At 45.8% G+C, this 22,733-nt stretch overlaps 1 protein-coding gene across 1 annotated transcript in view; it reads left to right on the top strand.

The window, feature by feature from the left end:
- LOC135055715 (glucose-6-phosphatase catalytic subunit 1-like) overlaps positions 1 to 3,079 on the top strand; it is an 82,030-nt gene extending 78,951 nt beyond the window's left edge. The window contains exon 5 of the mRNA XM_063960093.1: positions 1 to 3,079. This exon is cut by the window's left edge and continues 320 nt beyond it. Coding sequence (XP_063816163.1) covers positions 1 to 192 — 192 coding nt within the window. The 3' untranslated portion in view covers positions 193 to 3,079.
- Positions 3,080 to 22,733: the final 19,654 nt, after the last annotated feature.

The raw sequence follows: 22,733 nt of genomic DNA, 5'->3' as shown, positions 1-22,733 counted from the left end.
CACCTTGGCTGCATTATAGCTTCCCTACTCGTTCTCCATATCTTTGACTCATTTGAGCTTCCCAACAAAGTTGAGATGGTCTTCTATCTTCTTTCTTTCTGCAAGAGTGTTGCTGTTCCTTTGACTGTGGTGGGAATTGTTCCTTACTGTGTATCTAATTTTTTAAGGGGACAAGATAAGAAAGTCTTGTGAATAATAACCATGTGGTGAACCGTTAATAACCTATGTACCAGTAATTTCAAAAGAACTATGCTGAAGAATAAGATCTAGGGGGTAATTCTGAGTTGATCGCAGCAGGAACTTTGTTAGCAGTTGGGCAAAACCATGTGCACTGCAGGGGAGGCAGATATAACATGTGCAGAGAGAGTTAGATTTGGGTGTGGTGTGTTCAATCTACAATCTAAATTGCAGTGTAAAAATAAAGCAGCCAGTATTTACCCTGCACAGAAACAAAATAACCCACCCAAATCTAACTCTCTCTGCACATGTTATATCTGCCCCCCCTGCAGTGCACATGGTTTTGCCCAACTGCTAAAAAATTTCCTGCTGCGATCAACTTGGAATTACCCGCCTTGTACAGCTGGCAACTTCTTTATATGTACTGTGTGAATGTTTCAGAAAGTTTTTTAAGTCTCTGTTTTGATAGATTTTGAATATTTGGAAGGCAAAACAAAATGTTATGGACATAGTCTAGGTCAGGGGTAGCCAACCCTGGTCCTCGAGAGCTACCAACAGTTCACGTTTTCCAGGTCTCCTCACAGAATCTCAAGTGAAGTAATTAGCTCCAACTGTGGATCTTTTAAAATGTGTCAGTTAGTAATGACTACACCTGTGCAACTGCTAGGCGAGCTGGAAAACGTGAACTGTTGGTAGCTCTCAAGGTCCAGGGTTGGCTACCACTGTTCTAGGCAATACAACCTAAGCTTTTTGTCTCTTTATTTCAATATTTACACTTTGCTGTTATAGAATATTACATCTCAATTACAGGATGTAGTAACGTGACTGGCGGTCAGGAGACTGCCGGTCACATTACTGGCACTTACATCCCGCACCCCCCTAATCCTGACAGTCGGCATGCCAACTAGCAGGAACTCTTCACACTCGTGGGTGTTCAAGACACCCATAGAGTGGGAATAGAACCAGTGGTGAGCGCAGCTCATCACGAGCGCGCAAGGAGACCCATTGCGCTCCCACACACACACCCCCGCGCCATCATTCCACAGCTGGGATCCTGGTGTCGGCCGCCGGTAACCTATACCCAACCCCCAATTACTGGGCTGGATGTAATGAAGTCTAAGTTGGCCCAGCCGATCGTGGACATTTTTTTAAAGCGCCAATCATGTACAAGGCAAAACCATGCCTTGTAAATTATTGCGCTTTTAGAAAAGTCTGAATACATCCAGGAATCCGCACCTCCAGCCAACTCGGACTTCATTACACTTGACCGCCTTTTTTCAATATTCCAAGTTTTCAATATTCCAATATGAGATCAGTGGCAATATCGGCTTGCCAATCACTGTATGTTTATGAACTCTGTGTCAGACATCTACGAGCACTAACATAATGTTTATATATGTGTTTTAAAATGCTGGCCTGCCACTACATTTCTTTCAAAGCTGAATGCAGGCTGTTAGTGACATCTTATGGTTCCACTGTTTTTCCTGAGGATTGTTTGATTTAATCAATGAAATGCTACAGTAACTCACTGATCACTATAGAATCACTACGATAACTGAGTTAAAATTTTACATGTGTCTTCCAAATTACTGCTCAGTTTAGCTTCAGGCATGAGAGTGAAAGTACAGAGGCTGTCTTTATTTTTGTTTTATTTTTATAATGTACATTGACTGAAAGAAAGTTTCCTTATAAAGAGAAACTGGAAGGTGCTAAATGCGTAGTTGAAAGTATAGGATACATAAGGCAACCTCAACATACATTGTGCACACAAGAAAGCGATGTTACTATGCCATCGATGTTACTATGCCATCTTAAGCCATCGGGCTTAAGAAGTGGGAAGCTCCTGCAACCCCATCTCCTTCTCTAAAATTACATTTACAATGCCACTTGTGCCCATTAGTGACACACGTATTTCCCAAAAATCTTAATAAATGGCACAGTCTGACTCACATTAGTCCCATCTAAACTGAAACAGTTGGGAGGTATAGAAGGTAAAAAAGTGTTCATTCTTGCATGAATGGCCAAGTAGTTTTTGATGTATGATGAAACGTGAATTCAGAGGCGGAACTACCATTGGTGCAGCAGGTGCATTGCACCAGGGCCCCTGAGGACTAAGGAGCCCACTGCTGTCCAGACCAGCAATGAGTTATCCCCTGCCACCCCACCCCCACGAGACCATTTTGAGCTATGTCGTATGAATGACCCAGTGTAGAGAGTAGGGAAGGCCCCACTGTCTGAAGGACCTGCCCCTTGGCAGTGTATGCCAGACTGATAGAGGAGTTCTGTCACCTCTCAACGCTAATGATCACAGCCACATACTGCCTCTAATTAGCCGTACATTATTTCTGATTCACTGCTGTCTGTGAATTAAAGGCAGCTCACAACTGGTATAACTGGCACTGTCAGAGTCTGCTTGACTGAGTGTGGGGACCCCTGTCACAGACAGAGCAGAGACCACTGTGCTCCTGCCTCTACCAACATATATGCTTCCTGTTTTTAGCACTGCGCAGGACATTATACTTATACCCCTGTCATCCACTGTCTCTACCTGTCACCCTCCCCATCACCCACTGTCTTCCCCTGCCTTATGCTCTCAACCTCTGCCTCCCCCTTCCTTACACTCTCACCCTCTGCCTTTCCTTGTCACCCATTGATGTGTGGCATATTGTGAACTTGGGTTGGGGTGGAGGAGGGGGACCCAAATTATATTTTTGCACCTGGGCACAACACACAAGTTCTGCCACTGCATGAATTCATGGTTACATGTGTGCTTTAAGATCCGGAAAGTGTTTACAATCCTTTAATAAGCAATATAATATGTTTTATATAGTTTTTTGTCGTTTTATTCATGTGTTTCTAACCAAGTGATTTAAAATAAATATTTTGTATCTGTTTTTGAAAATGAATCATAACAATATCATTTACAAGCTTGTCAAATAGCACAAAAAAGCTACATTACAAATTTTGAATAAGTGATATTTTGGTACGTGAAACAAGAAGAAATCAAAGAAAAAGTTGGTTACAGTTGTGTGCTGTTAAAAATAGGATCAGCTGCTGGCAATTGCACAGAGCATGGTGCACATCCAACACCTTGGAAATGGCTAAATGGAAAACAGAAAACTGTGCAATAGACCTGCACTTCCTATTTATGCATGCAATGTACACCCAAGTGAGGGGAATGAACACACTTAATGAACCACAACCTCAATAGAAATTATATACTGAGCGTAGGGGGTCATTCCGAGTTGACTGCATGTAGCAACTTTTTGCTGCTCGTGCAATCAACTGGACTCCGCCTATGGGGGAGTGTATGTTAGCATAGCAGGGCTGCGATCGTTTGTGCAGACTGCTATGCTAAAAAAGGTTTATGTAAAACAAGACTAGCCCTGCAGTTACTTACCCTGTGCAACGATCTCAGCGATGAAGGTCCTGGAATTGACATCAGACATCCGCCCTCCAAACGCCTGGACATGCCTGCGTTCGGATCTCCACGCCCGGAAAACGGTGAGTTGATGCCCCAGAATGCCTTCCTCCTGTCAATCTTCTTGCAGTTGCCGCTGTGACCGCTTTCTTTGTATGCGGTGTTGCTGTCCGGTGAGGGCCATTGCCGGGCAACGACGTGCCTGCAAAATGTGGCCGCCACGCATGCGCAGTTCTGACCCGTTCGCACCGCTGCAATGAACAGCAGCGTGCGAACAGATCGGAATGACCCCCTTAGTGTTAACCCAGTATAGAGTAGATGGTTCACATTTGGTCTGGTGTTTATTCTTCCTCCAGATTCCTCATTATGGGTAAACACAGTCTTCAAAAGATTTTATCTGAAATAATAGTGTCTCCCACAGCACACATTCAAGTATGTATCCCCCCCCCCCCATACTTGAAAGTGTGTGGGAGACACTATTATTTCATATCTCGAAAAAGAATAAACACCAGACCAAATGTGAACCATCTACTCTATACTGGGTTAACACTGAGGGGCCAATTCAGACCTGATCACTAGGCTGCGTTCCCGCAGGCGGGACCAAGCGTTTGTAGGGATGGTGTCTGACATCAAATCTGGTCCCAGACAGGCTGAAGTGATCGCAGCGGCTGAGTAAGTCCTGGGTTGCGCAGAGACTGCAAAAAATCTATTTGTGCAGCTCCGCTACACATGCGTTCACACACTTGCACAGCTATAATAAACTCTCCCTGTAGGCAATTGTAGGGGGTCTATACGTTTTCGGTATGCAGTAGAGAGCGATGCTGAATTGGTACATAAATCACAGACACAGCTTAAATGGGAATCTGATCTGCTGTGCTCCTTTACTCATCAACAATGGGAGTCGATTTCTCTCTCAACCCATACTATGTCTAAATGTAACAACCACATAGAGATGCATTTTAAGTTATTATTACATGGCCTTTATTTTACACCAGCCAAATTACATAGAATCTGGCCTATGGTTTCCAAATTATGTTTGAGGAACTGTGCGGAGGTGGGAGATCTCTTCCACATTTTTTGGACTTGTCAGAACATCCGCCAGCTTTGGAAGGACGTTTTCACCCTTGCATCCAAAGTTTTACTTTTTACCCTCCATGAGTCTCCATCCCTAGCTCTTTTACATGTCTACCTTCTCCTCCATGAACTGAAATGTTTTTTTTTCCTAAAATACTGTTTCATTTCTGTTTTAACATGCACATGAGGCTGAAAGGACTTCAGAGCTATCTTTATTACAAGGATAAAGTGTTGTTGTTTGAAGGTTTTAATTACATGGATGTACTGTCCATGAAGTGTGCTACTGCATAGACTCTAGTCAGTGGTGCAAGTAGAAAAAATGTGTTATGGGTACTGTGTGCGCGCAGCGAAGGCGCGCGCGCAAAAAAATGGGTGTGGCCAAATGCCGCATGGGGCGTGGCCAATGAAAATGGGGGCGTGATACACATATTGGGGGAGGGCCAGATACACGTATGACCCCAATAGTGCCAGATATACATTGCCCCACAGTGACAGATATACATTGCCCCACAGTGCCAGATACACAAATGCCCCCACTGTGTCAGATATACATTGCCCCCCAGTGCCAGATACAGAAATGCCCCCACAGTGCCAGATATGCCCCCAGTGCCAGATACACAAGTATGCCCCCAGTGCCAGATATGCCCCCAGTGCCAGATATGCCCACAGTGCCAGATATGCCCCCAGTGCCTGATACAGAAATGCCCCCAGTGCCAGATACACAAGTATGCCCCCAATGCCAGATATGCCCTCAGTGTCAGATATGCCCCAGTGCCAGATACACATGTCTCCGCAGTGCCAGATATAGCCACAGTGCCAGATACACATGTCCCCCCAGTGCCAGATATGCCCCCAGTGCCAGATACACGTCATTCCAGTGCCAGATATCCCCCAGTGCCAGGTACACAAGTCCCCCAGTGCCAGATATGCTCCCAGTGCCAGGTATACATGCCCCCCCCCCCACAGTGCCAGATATCCCCCAGTGCCAGATATGCTCCCAGTGCAAGGTATACATGCCCCCCCAGTGCCAGATATACCCCAGTACCAGATATGCTCCCAGTGCCAGGTATACATGCCCCCCCAGTGCCAGATATCCCCCAGTGCCAGATATGCTCCCAGTGCCAGGTATACATGCCCCCCCAGTGCCAGATATCCCCCAGTGTCAGGTATACATGCCCCCCTCCCCTGCTCACCGCTGCCGCTGCCGTCGCCGTCCTGTCTGTCATGTGAGGGAAGGAGAGCGCAGCCTGCGCCTCTCCTTCCCCTCAGTCTCCGGCGGGTGTCTCAGTTTAATTCAGCGCCGATCCGTGAGCCAATCAGAGCTCGCGGGTGCGAGCTCTGATTGGCTCACGGATCGGCGCTGAAGTAAACTGAGACACCCACCGGAGACTGAGGGGAAGGAGAGGCACAGGCTGCGCTCTCCTTCCCTCACATCAGCGGCGGGTGCGTGCGGCGGGGGCGGCGGGGAGCAGCAGTGGGAGGGAGGGAGGGAAGAGGAGCGGCGGCCCGTCGGTGTGGGTACGGCATACCCACGGCTAAATTCTTACGGGTACACCGTACCCACCCGTACCCACACACTTGCACTGCTGACTCTAGTCCTCCAATGAGGTGTCATGCCCCTATGCCAAGATGGTCTCCAAGATCACTAATGAGAATATGTAGGGGTCATCTTTTTCTTTACTGTAAAAGACTATGTAGTGACATGGTGGGAGACAGAAGACTCCTATGAGAGACCTGGTTAACATCTGCCATAAAGCTGTTCCAGCATCCCTGCACAGCGACCTGTTTGCAGTATACACTCACCATCTGGGAGCTGTATGAAACTCCAATCCACTCCATCTGCACTCCATTACCAGTGTCAGGGCCGGCCCTATAATTACGCATATTACGCAGATGAGTAAGACACATAGAGGGCGCTCACTCAGTCTGCCGTCAATCAACAAAGCACCGCTCAGCACAGCCCAGTGACTGTATTACTCACTGTGCTGCTGCAACTGCCTGCTCGGCGAACGCGGCTCCTCCTCCCTGTGTGCAGTGTGCATATCTGTAATGAGCGGCGGGACGTCATGACGTCTCGCCACACATTACAACATGCGCAACCTGTGCATGAGCAGGACGGCCGCCTCCGGCCCCCGTGCCATTGCCGCGGCGCCTGGTGTGGAAGGTGGTGCATGCTGCTTGCCTGACCACTGGAGTCCAGAGGAGATATCTTTGAGCAGGTCCCTCCTGCGCACAGGCCGCACTGCTCGCTTCCCTGGCTGCCGCTGTCGGAGAGAGGTGTTAGAGACTCTCTCAGACTCTGACTGGAGTGTACAGTGTAGAGTGTTCAGGAGATCCTGATTCCTGGGCTGGCAGGCTCAGGCAGGGCTGGCCCTATATAAATATATATTAAATAAATATATATTCACTTGCATGTATTATATATATAGACAGACTAGTCTATAATTATTACAGAAGGAGCAGTCTTCTGCAGATGTGTGCTGTTGCAATTTTTTTCAGTGGGCAGGGGGCTCAAAACTTGTATTTCCTTTCCAACAGATATACAGTGAATTCTGCACTATAAATTATAGTCTATAATTTAAAGTGCAGATTTCACTGCATATCTGTTGGAAAGGAAATTGCACAGCATCATGAATATTTGTATTCTCTCTCTCTCTCTCTCTCTCTCTCTCTCTCTATATATATAAATAAAATATTCACTTGCATATACTTCACAACAGTCCCCATGTTGGTGGGGTTGTTCAATCATCCCCTGGCTGGTCGGTCAGCATGTTCATCCAAATTGCATCCGTTTTTATGCAAAGTCCCCTACGTTCATTTGTAATACTTTGCTGAGAATCACCAAATACTGTGTTTCCTCCTTTGTTATGCTTTGCAGCTGTCTTCAGATGTTGGTTTTTGTGTCTTTCATTTATCTTTGTTTTAACAAGTGAAATGCATGCCTGAGTGGGTTGAGATCAGATTATTGAATATCTTGCAAAGTTTTAACTTTATGGTAGACAGTTGATTACACCCATATTTCACTTAATGCGGTTTAAGCTTTTTTGTGTGTATAATATTTTCCATCATCCATGGGAAAGGGGGGGGGGGCTCATTCTATATTCGCTTACCAAAAAATTTAGGCTTGGGCCGGCCATGACCAGTGTACATGTACAGTAACAGTGGGTATGGCTGTACCTGCAATCTATCAATAAGCCAACACCACTGGTTAAGTAACTGGGCTGTTCATAGTTTGAGCCATCAACTGGTGTGTGCATATATAACTCTGCAAATTCAACATGCGCCTCTGATCATCAGCACTGTCCAGTCCAGCTCAGAAGGCAAACTGATGAGGCTGAGCACACACACACAAGGTCAACCCCCGCCTCTCTGAGGTAAGGGACAAGTTCCTTAGGAGTTGGAGCCCACTCTGCTATCTTTGCTGATCCATTGTCTGATTTTGCTAAAAATGGTAGTGTGGTGGCTCAGGGGAAAACTCATTGCTGGTCTGGGCAGCAGTGGCCCCCTTAATCCCCAGGGGCCCTGGTGCAATGCCCCCGCTGCCACAACGGTGGTTCCACCTCTGATACTACACATATGCAGTTAACAAAGGTTATACAACTGGGATGCAGTTATGTTACCGGCAGTCGGGGTCCCGGTGGTCAGGATGCCGACCCTGGAATCCTGACTGCTGACAGACAGAATCCCGACTCGCAGGGGCTATTCCCACTCGTGCGAGCTCTTGCCCCGCTGCCTGCATAATGACCCCTTTATCTGTATACTGAACCCATACAACTGACATGTTTGATCTTGGCATCTAATACTCTAATGATGTTTGTAGGGTGTAAAGCAGACTTTGGCTTCTGGGAAATGCTCAAAAGATTGCCATAAGCAACTTTTCAGTCTGCCCAGATGGGACTTAAGCGCAATGTAATAAAGTGGATAAATTGCCCATAACAACTAATAATATTCCAGCTATCATGTATCTAGCATAGTCTATACAATGGATAGAAGTTTATTGGTTGCTAAGGACAACTTTTCCACTTTAGTGTAAATGTAATAGCCTGTGAGTTGCCAGAGGTGCAGAACTTTGTGCGAGTCTGCCTTTATTTTTAAAGTGGCAATCATTTACAAGGCAAAATCAACCTGGTTTTGTCTTATAAATGATTGCTGCTTTAAAAAAAAATATACAGGCCGATTCACACCTCTGATAGCCCGCAGGCTATTACATTTTGCTTGTTATGTCTTTCAAAGATTTGATACATCGCCACAATGGTCACATCAGCACAGACAGGTGGGAGACACTTTAAGAACTTCGCCTAACATTGCCTGGCACTGGCTTCTTTAATTACAGTCAACTGTACGGCCACAGCTATCAAGAATTAATTAGGTATTCATTTCTTCCACAGCTGTCATCTGTGTGATGCATCCCCCCCCCCCCCCCCCCCCCCAAAGACCTGGCACCCTAGGCTGCAGCCTAGTCATCTTAATAGTTGATCAGGCATTGGCCATTTAGTAATGCGCCCTGTGTAGCGGGACGTGTTGCATCATTTTAGCTGTGGCCTGAGTTAAATGCTTTGTATAACTTTTTCTTTTAACTATGTGAACTTTAGATTTTACATGAAAAGTTTCCACAGCCAGAAAAAGCAGCACATCTTCTTTCTTTTAATATGTTATACTCTTGATTAGAATCACTCTGTTCTTTTGGCGTATATATAAAGCATAACAAATGTTTCTGTTTCATTAAATCTATTACTGTGCAGCATGTTGAGTAGTGTCCACATGCTGGAGTAGATGATGATGACGATGATATTCAACATATGTAAAACAAACAATGTTATTGAATTTTAATATTATTTAGTAACATAGTAACATAGTATCTGAGGTTGAAAAAAGACAATTGTCCAGAGAGTTCAACCTATTTGTGGTGTCCTATGCATGATGATTTGACTAAAATTTCTGACTGATGCTGCTGTCAGCCATTGCATTTTATCCCTATTTATAGTAACTATAATGCATGACTATGCACCATACCCCTGGATATCCTTATCCAATAGGAATTTATCTAACCCATTCTTAAAGGTGTTGACAGATTCCGCCATTACAACTCCCTCAGGCAGGGAATTCCAAACACGTATTGTCCTTACCGTGAAAAAGCCTTTACGCCGTATTGTGCGGAATCTCCTCTCCTCTAACTTGAGCGAGTGTCCACGAGTCCTCTGTGTTGATCTAACCAAAAACAGGTCCCGCGCAAGCTCTGTGTATTGTCCCCTTATATATTTGTAGATGTTGATCATATCCCCTCTTAGTCTCCGCTTTTCCAATGTAAACATGCCTAGTCTTTCAAGCCTTTCGTTGTATTCCATCGTCTCCATGCCCTTAATTAGTTTGGTCGCCCTCCTCTGTACCTTTTCAAGCTCCAGGATATCCTTTTTGTAGTACGGTGCCCAGAATTGTACACAGTATTCAAGGTGTGGCCTCACTAGTGATTTATATAACGGGAGTATAATACTCTCGTCCCTAGCATCAATACCCCGTTTTATGCATGCTAATATCTTATTAGCCTTCTTTGCTGCAGTCCTACTTTGGGTACTACTGCTTAGCTTGCTATCTATGAGGACACCTAAGTCCTTTTCCAGTACAGAATCCCCTAATTTTACCCCATTTAGAAGGTAGGTGTAATTTTTGTTCTTGTTACCACAGTGCATTACCTTACACTTGTCTGTGTTGAAGCGCATTCTCCATTTGGCTGCCCATGCTTCTAATTTAACTAAGTAGTTCTGAAGAGACTCGGCATCCTCCTCTGTATTTATAGCCTTACACAATTTGGTATCATCTGCAAAAATTGACACCATGCTCTCTAGACCTTCTGTTAGGTCGTTAATGAAAATATTGTACAATAGCGGTCCTAATACTGAGCCTTGCGGCACACCACTTAGCACTTCAGTCCAAGTTGAAAAAAATCCATTAACCACAACGCGCTGCTTCCTATTATCTAACCAGTTTTTGACCCAAGTGCATATTGTGCTTCCTAGCCCTGATTCTTGTAGCTTGTAGATAAGTCTCATGTGTGGTACAGTATCGAACGCTTTGGCAAAGTCTAAAAAGATTACATCCACGTCTTTACCCTAATCTAGGTTTGCGCTTACTGTTTCATAAAAGCCAAGTAAGTTGGTTTAACAGGATCTGTCCTTCATAAACCCATGTTGATTCCTTTTAATGACCTTATTGGTTTCAAGGAACTTCTGAATACTATCTCTTAGAATACCTTCCAATACTTTCCCCACTATAGATGTAAGACTAACTGGTCTATAATTACCTGGTTCAGCTTTACTTCCCTTTTTGAATATAGGCACTACTTCCGCTATACTCCAGTCTTTGGGAACCATACCTGAAATAACTGAATCCTCAAAGATCAAAGATAGCGGTTTTGCCAGTTCAGAGTGAAGCTCCATTAGAACCCTTGGATGAATACCATCGGGCCCTGGTGATTTATTAATCTTTAAATGTTTTAATCGGTCACAGACTACTTCCTCGCTTAAATAAGTACCTATCAGTCTGATATTCTCATTATTGAGATTGTGTGTCAGTCCCTGAATTGGGTCCTCTCTAGTGAATACTGTTGAAAAAAACTCATTTAGTGTGTCCGCTATGTCATTATCATTTTTGCTTAAGACTCCCAACTTGTCTTTTAAAGGGCCTATACTCTCCTTTTTTAATCTCTTGCTATTAATGTATTTAAAGAATTTTTTGGGATTCGCTTTGCTTTCCTTTGCTACTAGTTTTTCAGTTTCTACTTTAGCCGCTCTTATTTCCTTTTTGCAATTTTTGTTACATTCCTTATAGTGCTGAAATGACTCTGCTTCCCCGTCAGTTTTGTATTTTTTAAATGCTCGCCTTTTCTTGCCCATAAATTCCTTAATCTTTTTGTTAAGCCACATTGGTTTATGATTTTTATTCCCTTTTTTGCTACTCATAGGAATATATTTGAGTGCATTTTTAGCTAGCAGGAATTTTAGTACCTCCCATTTCTCCGTAGTATTTTTTCCTAAAAACAAACCTTCCCATTCAATATCCCTGAAAAATACCCTCATCTTTTCAAAATTTGCTTTGCTAAAGTTTAAAGTCCTAGTTGAGCCAGTATAGGGCTGTTTGTAGAAACTGATATTGAATGTGACCATATTGTGGTCGCTGTTTCCTATGGGTTCCCCTACTATAATACCCGATACCAAATCCTGATAGTTTGTTAATACCAGGTCTAGGATTGCATTGTACCTAGCTGGTTCCTCAATTAGTTGGACTAAGTAGTTATCATTTAGTGTGTTTAAAAACATATTGCCCCTAGCAGTATCACATGAATCGTTTTTCCAGTTTATCTCTGGATAGTTAAAATCTCCCATCACTACTATGTCTCCTACTCCTGCTGCTCTTTCAATTTGCTTTAGTAACAATTCATCATCAGATGCGTTGATACCAGGCGGCCTATAGCATACACCCAATACTAACTTTTTTATTCCTTTTTCCCCGCATGCAATTTCTACCCATAATGTCTCAACAGTGTCTACAGTCCCCTCCTGAATATCTTCCCATATATTAGGTTTTAAAAACGGCTTTACGTACAGACACACCCCTCCACCCTTTTTATTTAGTCTGTCTCTCCTAAACAGTGTATAGCCCTCTAGATTGACTGTCCAATCATGAGATTCATCCCACCAAGTTTCAGTAATGCCTATAATATCATACTGTTTGCTTGCTGCAAGTATTTCTAGTTCACCCTTTTTACCAGTAATGCTTCTGGCGTTTACATACATACAACTAAGATAAGTATTTTCCCTTGCGTTAGGGACATCTTTCACCTTATGTGGCAAGGATGACCTGTAATCGTCATTGGTTAGTGCTTTGGTAAAATCCCCTTTAGTACCCATGTTAGTAACCTTACCGCCTGCTCTTACCCTCCCCCCAACTTCTCCCCCATTTCGTTTACTACCGCCATCCCCACTATTCTCACTGCATGACCCGTAGTTTCTAGCTAAACCCTCCCCCCAGGCTCCTAGTTTAAAATCTCCTCCAACCTTCTAACCATCCTTCCCCCCAGCACCGCTGCCCCCTCCTCAGTCAGGTGCTATCCATCACGACAAAAGAGATGGCGCCTGACTGAGAAGTCCGCCCAGTGTTCCAGGAACACAAACCCCTCTTTCCTGCACCAATCCCTAAGCCACACATTTACCTCCCTAATCTCCCTCTGCCTCCCTGGACTAGCGCGTGGCACGGGTAATAATTCCGAGAATATTACCTTAGATGTCCTTGCCTTCAGTTTCTTTCCTAAGTCCCTATAGTCTTTCTTAAGGACATCCCACCTTCCGCTAACTTTGTCATTGGTGCCAACGTGCACCAAGACCGCCGGGTCTTTGCCAGCCCCTCCCAACAATCTATCTACCCATTCCGCGATGTGCCGTACCCGAGCACCCGGGAGACAACAGACTGTACGGCGATCACGGTCCCGGTAGCAGATTGCCCTATCTGCCTTCCTGATGATAGAATCCCCTACCACCACCATTTGACTAGGTACCTCTCTATCTTTTATCCCAACCGCGCCAGAGGGACCGCACCTCTGGATGCTAGAGGGAGCAGTCTCCTCCGGCACCGTCATTTCTTCACTATCATCCTCCGATTCCTCGTCCAATCGGGCAAATTTGTTCGGGTTGTTATCACGTGGATCATGTATAAAAACATATTCTGATTAGTTTAGAAAATATTATACCAAATGCCCAGCACTCACCTTAGTAAGCTCACTCACCTCAATACATCAGTATCATTTCTCTAGCAGCAAGGCTGGGGGACACTGGACCATGGGATTGCAGGTTGGGGCTGGAGCTGGCACTTAAATTAAACTGTAGCTTTAAAATTAAGCTGCTCCCCCCTGCAACCCCATAATTCCAGCATTCTTTAGGTGCCTACAGAGTAGGCCATGTTTTAGAGTGATGCTATGTAGTTTAGTCAGCTACAAAGTGTCACGATCCGGGTATCTGGACGCCATTACTTACCCTTCAGATGCCTCCTAAGGCTAGCTCAGCATTCCAGGACCGGATCCCGCTGTTCCTGAGTTTCCACATGCAGAATGTCAGAGTGGTGATTTCATCAGCCGCGGCCTCCGCTGTGCCCGCGTGGTTAAATGTGCGCTTGTCAGTCTGGCGTCTCCTGTCTCCTGTGGCCGGCGTCGCCATTACTGTTTCAATTCTCACATGGATTACAAACCAAACTTCCCTCCAAGTGTCTGCATGGGCGCAGCCATCTTGGATTTTGTCATCTGATTATTTCCACCAATCTGCTGTCTGTATTGTTGATTTGCATAATTGCCTAGCCAACCCCTTCCTTGCTGCAGGTATAAGTATGCTGTGCCTGAGCAAGGAAGGCGTCAGTGCTTTGGTTGTCTAACCTAGTTCCAGTTTGTCTCTCTCCTGTGGTTGTCTTCCAGGTTCCAGCTCCTGTCTCCAGACTTCTGCTATAGAGACCCGCACCAGCATTCCATCTGCGGTGTAGCCTGACTCTCCGATCCATTCTGGACTCATCTGTTTCCAGTTACAACAATCACCTGCTTCCAGCCCAGCTTCCAGCAGTGTACAGCTTCTCTTAAAGGGCCGGTGTCCTTTCTGCAGTTTACCACTCTCCACCGGTATTATTATTTCACCGCTCTCAAACAATCACCTGCTTCCAGCCCAGCTTCCAGCAGTGTATAGCTTCTCTTAAAGGGCCGGTGTCCTTTTCTGCAGTTTACCACTCTCCACCGGTATTATTATTTCACCGCTCTCAAAACTTCATTATTATTTCATCGCTCTCAAGTTCGTTTATTATTTAACTGGTTCCAGCCAGTATCCACTCCGTACTAACAACAGTCTGGTTCCAGCCAGTATCCACAGCAGCCGTTTTACCTTCAGCAGCCCAGCCTTTCCTGGAACATCAGCTGGTACGATCCTGGGTTCTCTCCATTGCTACAGTCAGGCCTGGTAAGGACTTTCCAACTAGAAGATTATAAGAACTGTCTCACACTACCAGTGCCTGTGGCCCTTGCCACCCTGTAGTACCCAGGAATTGTATTTATCCTCTGTTGACTTTTATGTTTCCTTTTACTGCTGCTGTGTTACGGAGTTTGTCATAATAAACATCATTGACTTTTATCCTGGTTGTCGTGGTTACGCCTTCGGGCAGTTATTCTACATGTTACTTACATGTCTAGGGGTCTGATACAACCTCCCAGGTTCCGTTACATCTCAGCCCCTACAACTGAGGCTGCCTCCCGTCAGCTCAGGCCCTCAGTTGTGACAGTAAGCACTGACCTAATGAATCCAGCCGGAGACCAGGATCAAGCGGCCAGGCCGATGCAAGAACTGGCAGCCCGACTTGAACATCAGGAGGCTGCACAGGGCCACATCATCCGCTGTCTCCAGGATCTCTCTACACGGCTGGATGGGATTCAAATGACCCTCCGTGGACCTGGCACGTCCGGTGCGTCCACTACAGTGACACCAGCTGTAACCCCACCCACCTTACCCATTTCCAGTCCACATCTTCATCTTCCAACGCCAGCAAAATTTGATGGATCTCCAAGGTTCTGCAGGGGATTTCTCAATCAATGTGAAATCCACTTTGAGCTTCTACCTGGCAATTTCTTCAGTGACCGTACCAAAATTGCCTATATCATCTCCCTTCTCAGTGGCTCAGCCCTTGACTGGGCATCACCTTTATGGGAGAAGTCTGATCCCCTGCTATCCTCCTATACTGACTTTGTAGCTACATTCAGGCGCATCTTCGACGAGCCAGGCCGGATAACATCTGCTTCATCTGAGATTCTCCGTTTACGCCAGGGAACACGTACTGTGGGACAGTATCTTATACAGTTTAAAATCCTGGCATCCGAACTGGCATGGAACGACGAGGCCCTGTATGCTGCATTCTGGCATGGCTTATCAGAACGCATCAAGGATGAGTTAGCTACCAGAGACTTGCCCTCTAAGTTGGATGAGCTAATTTCTCTTTGCACGAAGGTTGATCTACGTTTCAGAGAGAGAGCAACCGAGCGAGGAAGATCATCTACTCCTAAATCTTCTGCTCCTCCTCCTCGTCAACCATCTCCATCCAAGGATGAGCCTATGCAAATTAGTCGTTCCCGTCTATCTCCCGCTGAGCGCCGAAGACGTCTCTCTGAGTCTCTCTGTCTCTACTGTGCAGCTCCGTCCCACACTATCAATGCCTGTCCCAAACGTCCGGGAAACTCCAGATCCTAGCTCGCCAAGGAGAGGGCCGGCTAGGAGTAATGATCTCCTCTCCATCTCCTCATGACTGTAACCTCCCAGTGTCGCTCCAAATTGCTCAACGTTACAGGAACGTCATTGCCCTCCTTGATTCCGGAGCAGCTGGGAATTTCATAACCGAAGCTTATGTTAAACGGTGGTCCCTACCCACCGAGAGACTGTCCTCGTCCATCTCTTTGACTGCCGTGGATGGCAGCAAGATTTTTGACGCAGTCATTTCCTTAAGGACTCTTCCAGTTCGTCTGAGAGTGGGAGTTCTTCATTCTGAGTATATTTCTTTTTTAGTGATTCCAAGAGGCACACATCCAGTGGTTTTAGGCCTTCCATGGCTCCGTCTCCACAACCCATCAATTGACTGGACGACTACGCAAATACTGGCATGGGGTCCCTCCTGTGCTGAGACTTGTTTAGCCAAAGTTCTTCCTGTTTGTTCTTCCTTCCCCAGGTCATCTGATGTTCCGCCTCCTCCATATCAAGACTTCACGGACGTGTTCAGTAAAGCCTCTGCTGATATCCTTCCTCCTCATAGAGAATGGGACTGCCCAATCGACCTCATTCCAAGGAAGGTTCCACCGCGAGGCCGAACTTATCCGTTGTCTCTGCCTGAGACACACTCCATGGAAGAGTACATCAAAGAGAACCTGGCGAAGGGTTTCATCCGACCATCTTCTTCTCCAGCCGGCGCAGGCTTCTTCTTCGTTAAGAAGAAAGACGGTGGTCTGCGTCCGTGCATCGACTACAGAGGTCTGAACGACATTACCGTCAAGAACCGATACCCTTTACCCCTGATTACCGAGCTCTTTGATAGAGTTAGTGGTGCAACTATTTTCACAAAGCTGGACTTGAGGGGTGCCTACAATCTCATCCGAATCCGTGAGGGTGACGAGTGGAAGACCGCCTTTAACACCCGTGACGGACATTATGAGTACCTCGTCATGCCCTTCGGATTGAGCAACGCTCCAGCAGTCTTCCAGCACTTCGTGAATGAGATTTTCAGGGACATCTTGTACCGCCATGTCGTGGTTTATCTAGACGACATCCTCATCTTTGCTAATAATCTCGAAGATCATCGTTTCTGGGTAAAAGAGGTTCTTTCCCGTCTCCGTGTCAATCACCTCTATTGTAAATTGGAGAAGTGTGTGTTTGAAGTTAAAACCATTCCGTTTCTAGGTTACATTGTGTCCGGTTCCGGACTAGAGATGGATCCTGAGAAACTCCAAGCAATCCAGAATTGGCCTATACCCTTAAGCCTCAAAGGGGTCCAGAGGTTCTTAGGGTTCGCCAATTATTATAGAAAATTTATACGAGACTTTTCCACCATTGTGGCGCCTATCACTGCATTAACCAAGAAAGGTGCTAATCCGTCCAAGTGGTCCGAGGAAGCTACACAGGCCTTTCACCTTCTGAAGCAACGGTTCATCTCTGCACCAGTTCTGAAACAGCCCGACACCGACTCTCCTTTTATCTTAGAGGTAGATGCCTCCTCCGTTGGAGTAGGAGCAGTGTTATCCCAGAGGGCCAAAGATGGACATCTACATCCTTGCAGTTTCTTCTCCCGGAAGTTCTCCCCAGCTGAGCGCAACTATGCCATTGGCGATCAGGAGTTGCTAGCCATCAAGCTCGCTCTGGAGGAGTGGAGATACCTGTTGGAGGGAGCTTCCCACTCAATCACCATACTTACCGACCACAAAAATCTTTTATATCTCAAAGGCGCACAATGTCTGAATCCTCGTCAGGCCAGATGGGCACTTTTCTTCTCTAGGTTTGACTTTAAACTCCAGTTCTGTCCGGGTTCTCAGAATCGTAAGGCCGATGCCCTTTCCCGCTCATGGGAGCAAGAAAATGAGTCCGAGTCTGCAGACAAGCATCCTATTATTAATCCGTTGGCATTCTCCACGGTAGGGATGGACTCTACGCCTCCACCAGGGAAAAGTTTTGTTAAGCCAGTTCTAAGGAAGAAGCTCATGCATTGGGCCCATGCTTCCCGTTTTGCTGGACATACAGGAATTCAGAAAACCCTTGAATTTATTTCTAGGTCTTACTGGTGGCCAACTCTGAAGAAGGACGTTATGGAATTTATTGCCTCCTGCCCAAAGTGTGCCCAACACAAAGTCTCCCGCCAGTCGCCTGCGGGGCAACTGGTTCCATTATCTGTTCCCCGTCGACCTTGGACCCATTTGTCGATGGACTTTGTTTCCGATCTACCTATCTGCAACAAGTTTAATACCATCTGGGTGGTAGTTGACCGGTTCACCAAGATGGCACATTTCATCCCTCTCACCGGTCTTCCGTCAGCTTCCAAGTTGGCTCAAGTGTTTATACAAGAGATCTTCCGACTTCACGGTCTTCCTGAAGAGATCATCTCGGATCGTGGAGTACAATTTGTAGCCAAATTTTGGCGAAGTTTGTGTCAAGCCCTCCAAGTCAAGTTAAAGTTTTCCACGGCTTACCATCCTCAGACCAATGGTCAAACCGAGAGGGTGAATCAGGACTTGGAGGCCTTCCTCCGTATATATGTGTCTTCCTCTCAAGATGACTGGGTTCAACTCCTTCCTTGGGCCGAGTTCAGCCACAACAATCAATACCATTCCTCATCTTCTTCTACACCATTCTTCATTAATTATGGATTCCACCCTAAAGTCCCAGAATTCCAACCGCTTCCCGCAACTTCTGTTCCAGCAGTGGATGTCACCTTGCGTCAGTTTTCAAATAACTGGAGGAACGTCCGCGCAGCCCTGCTTAAAGCCTCATTCAGGTATAAGAAGTTTGCCGATAGGAAGCGTAGAGCGGTTCCTGCTCTCAAGGTGGGTGATCGTGTGTGGCTGTCCACGAAGAATTTGAGGTTGAGAGTTCCCAGCATGAAATTTGCACCTCGCTACATCGGACCCTTCAAGATTGAACAAGTCATCAATCCTGTTGCCTACAGGTTACAGTTACCATCCTTCTTGAAAATACCCAGGACATTTCATGTTTCTTTGTTGAAACCGCTGATCCTGAATCGGTTTCATTCCGCATTTCCTCCAGCTCCCAAAGTTCAGACTCAACGGGGAGTCGAGTACGAGGTGGCCAAGATTTTGGACTCACGTTCCCGTTACGGTCAGTTACAATACCTCATTGACTGGAAGGGCTATGGTCCTGAAGAACGCTCTTGGACCAATGCCTCAGACGTCCATGCTCCTGCCTTGGTCCGAAATTTCCACGCAAAGTTTCCTTTAAAGCCTAAGAAGTGTCCTGGGGCCACTCCTAAAGGGGGGGGTGCTGTCACGATCCGGTATATCTGGACGCCATTACTTACCCTTCAGATGCCTCCTAAGGCTGGCTCAGCATTCCAGGACCGGATCCCGCTGTTCCTGAGTTTCCACATGCAGAATGTCAGAGTGGTGATTTCATCAGCCGCGGCCTCCGCTGTGCCCGCGTGGTTAAATGTGCGCTTGTCAGTCTGGCGTCTCCTGTGGCCGGCGTCGCCATTACTGTTTCAATTCTCACATGGATTACAAACCAAACTTCCCTCCAAGTGTCTGCATGGGCGCAGCCATCTTGGATTTTGTCATCTGATTATTTCCACCAATCTGCTGTCTGTATTGTTGATTTGCATAATTGCCTAGCCAACCCCTTCCTTGCTGCAGGTATAAGTATGCTGTGCCTGAGCAAGGAAGGCGTCAGTGCTTTGGTTGTCTAACCTAGTTCCAGTTTGTCTCTCTCCTGTGGTTGTCTTCCAGGTTCCAGCTCCTGTCTCCAGACTTCTGCTATAGAGACCCGCACCAGCATTCCATCTGCGGTGTAGCCTGACTCTCCGATCCATTCTGGACTCACCTGTTTCCAGTTACAACAATCACCTGCTTCCAGCCCAGTTTCTAACAGTGTACAGCTTCTCTTAAAGGGCCGGTGTCCTTTCTGCAGTTTACCACTCTCCACCGGTATTATTATTTCACCGCTCTCAAACAATCACCTGCTTCCAGCCCAGCTTCCAGCAGTGTATAGCTTCTCTTAAAGGGCCGGTGTCCTTTTCTGCAGTTTACCACTCTCCACCGGTATTATTATTTCACCGCTCTCAAAACTTCATTATTATTTCATCGCTCTCAAGTTCGTTTATTATTTAACTGGTTCCAGCCAGTATCCACTCCGTACCAACAACAGTCTGGTTCCAGCCAGTATCCACAGCAGCCGTTTTACCTTCAGCAGCCCAGCCTTTCCTGGAACATCAGCTGGTACGATCCTGGGTTCTCTCCATTGCTACAGTCAGGCCTGGTAAGGACTTTCCAACTAGAAGATTATAAGAACTGTCTCACACTACCAGTGCCTGTGGCCCTTGCCACCCTGTAGTACCCAGGAATTGTATTTATCCTCTGTTGACTTTTATGTTTCCTTTTACTGCTGCTGTGTTACGGAGTTTGTCATAATAAACATCATTGACTTTTATCCTGGTTGTCGTGGTTACGCCTTCGGGCAGTTATTCTACATGTTACTTACATGTCTAGGGGTCTGATACAACCTCCCAGGTTCCGTTACATCTCAGCCCCTACAACTGAGGCTGCCTCCCGTCAGCTCAGGCCCTCAGTTGTGACACAAAGTAGACCATTGCACGTTGGATCCGCTCAGACACAACTCAAGCCTTTTCTACTGTGGGGTGACCGGCAGCACACCGGGTGTCAGCACATTCCACTAGGGCAGTGGCATCTTGTGCAGCACAATACAGGGCTAAGGTGTAACAGGTCTGTTTTGCAGCTACCGCTACGTTGTCCTCTGTCCACACGTTTGCTCCTTTTTACCGATTTGATGTTTTTGCCTCTGGTGATGCCCACTTTGTGCATACAGTTCTCAGGTCAGGCTGCCTAAGCTTTCCCTCTCCTGGGGACGGCTGTTTAACATTCCATGGTTCATTGTCCCCTAACCTTGCTGCTTAAGATAAAATGATTCAACAGTAAGTGGCCAAGAATCCTATTTTTAAAATATAAATGCATTCAATGTAGTTTTTTTTCCCTAAGAACTACTACAATACTTGTTAAATAGACTTCATGCATAGGCATAATGTAGCCTTAGTCAGTGAAAAATACTGGTATTAATATCCCTGTTTTATTATAAATAGGAGAAACTAATTAATTGGACAAGGTGATGCAATAATTAGTAGGGATGAGCGGGTTCGGTTCCTCGGAATCCGAACCCGCCCGAACTTCATGTTTTTTTACACGGGTCCGAGCGACTCGGATCTTCCCGCCTTGCTCGGTTAACCCGAGCGCGCCCGAACGTCATCATCCCGCTGTCGGATTCTCGCGAGGCTCGGATTCTATCGCGAGACTCGGATTCTATGTAAGGAGCCGCGCGTCGCCGCCATTTTCACACGTGCATTGAGATTTATAGGGAGAGGACGTGGCTGGCGTCCTCTCCGTTTATAGAGAAGAGAGTGAGACAGTAGAGAGAGACACAGTAGTAATTTTGGGGAGCATTAGGAGGAGTACTAGTTACTTGCTGAAGTGATAGATAGTGTGACTGTATATTATCTGACTTGTGGGGGAGACACTGACAGTGGGGAGCAGTTAGAGTCTGATCGCAGGACTCAGGAGTACATATAACGTACAGTGCACACTTTTGCTGCCAGAGTGCCACACTGCCATTGTGACCACACTGACCACCAGTATAATATATATTGTGATTGTCTGCTTAGGAGTACTACTTGCAAGTTGCTGATAGTGTGACCAGTGACCTGACCACCAGTCACCACCAGTTTAATATATATATATATATATATAATTGTATATAATATATATATAATATTGTATACCACCTACCTGTGGTTTTTTTTTTTCTTTCTTCTTTATACATACTACTATAGTAGCTTACTGTAGCAGTCTGCGGTGCTGCTGAGCTGACTGTGTCCAGCAGGTCCGTCATCAGTCATTACATAATAAATATATCTACCTGTCCGGCTGCAGTACTAGTGATATTATATATATATATATATTGATTTCATCTCATTATCATCCAGTCTATATTAGCAGCAGACACAGTACGGTAGTCCACGGCTGTAGCTACCTCTGTGTCGGCAGTCGCTCGTCCATCCATAATTGTATACCACCTACCCGTGTTTTTTTTTTTTTCTTTCTTCTTTATACATACTACTATAGTAGCTTACTGTAGCAGTCTGCGGTGCTGCTGAGCTGACAGTGTCCAGCAGGTCCGTCATCTGTCATTACATAATAAATATATCTACCTGTCCGGCTGCAGTACTAGTGATATTATATATATATATATTGATTTCATCTCATTATCATCCAGTCTATATTAGCAGCAGACACAGTACGGTAGTCCACGGCTGTAGCTACCTCTGTGTCGGCAGTCGCTCGTCCATCCATAATTGTATACCACCTACCCGTGTTTTTTTTTTTTTCTTTCTTTTTTATACATACTACTATAGTAGCTTACTGTAGCAGTCTGCGGTGCTGCTGAGCTGACAGTGTCCAGCAGGTCCGTCATCAGTCATTACATAATAAATATATATACCTGTCCGGCTGCAGTACTAGTGATATTATATATATATATATTGATTTCATCTCATTATCATCCAGTCTATATTAGCAGCAGACACAGTACGGTAGTCCACGGCTGTAGCTACCTCTGTGTCGGCAGTCGCTCGTCCATCCATAATTGTATACCACCTACCCGTGGTTTTTTTTTTTCTTTCTTCTTTATACATACTACTATAGTAGCTTACTGTAGCAGTCTGCGGTGCTGCTGAGCTGACAGTGTCCAGCAGGTCCGTCATCAGTCATTACATA

This window comes from Pseudophryne corroboree, chromosome 3, assembly GCF_028390025.1.
Source record: "Pseudophryne corroboree isolate aPseCor3 chromosome 3, aPseCor3.hap2, whole genome shotgun sequence".
NCBI lineage: Eukaryota > Metazoa > Chordata > Amphibia > Anura > Myobatrachidae > Pseudophryne > Pseudophryne corroboree.
This window is presented reverse-complemented; position numbering and strand designations above follow the sequence as displayed.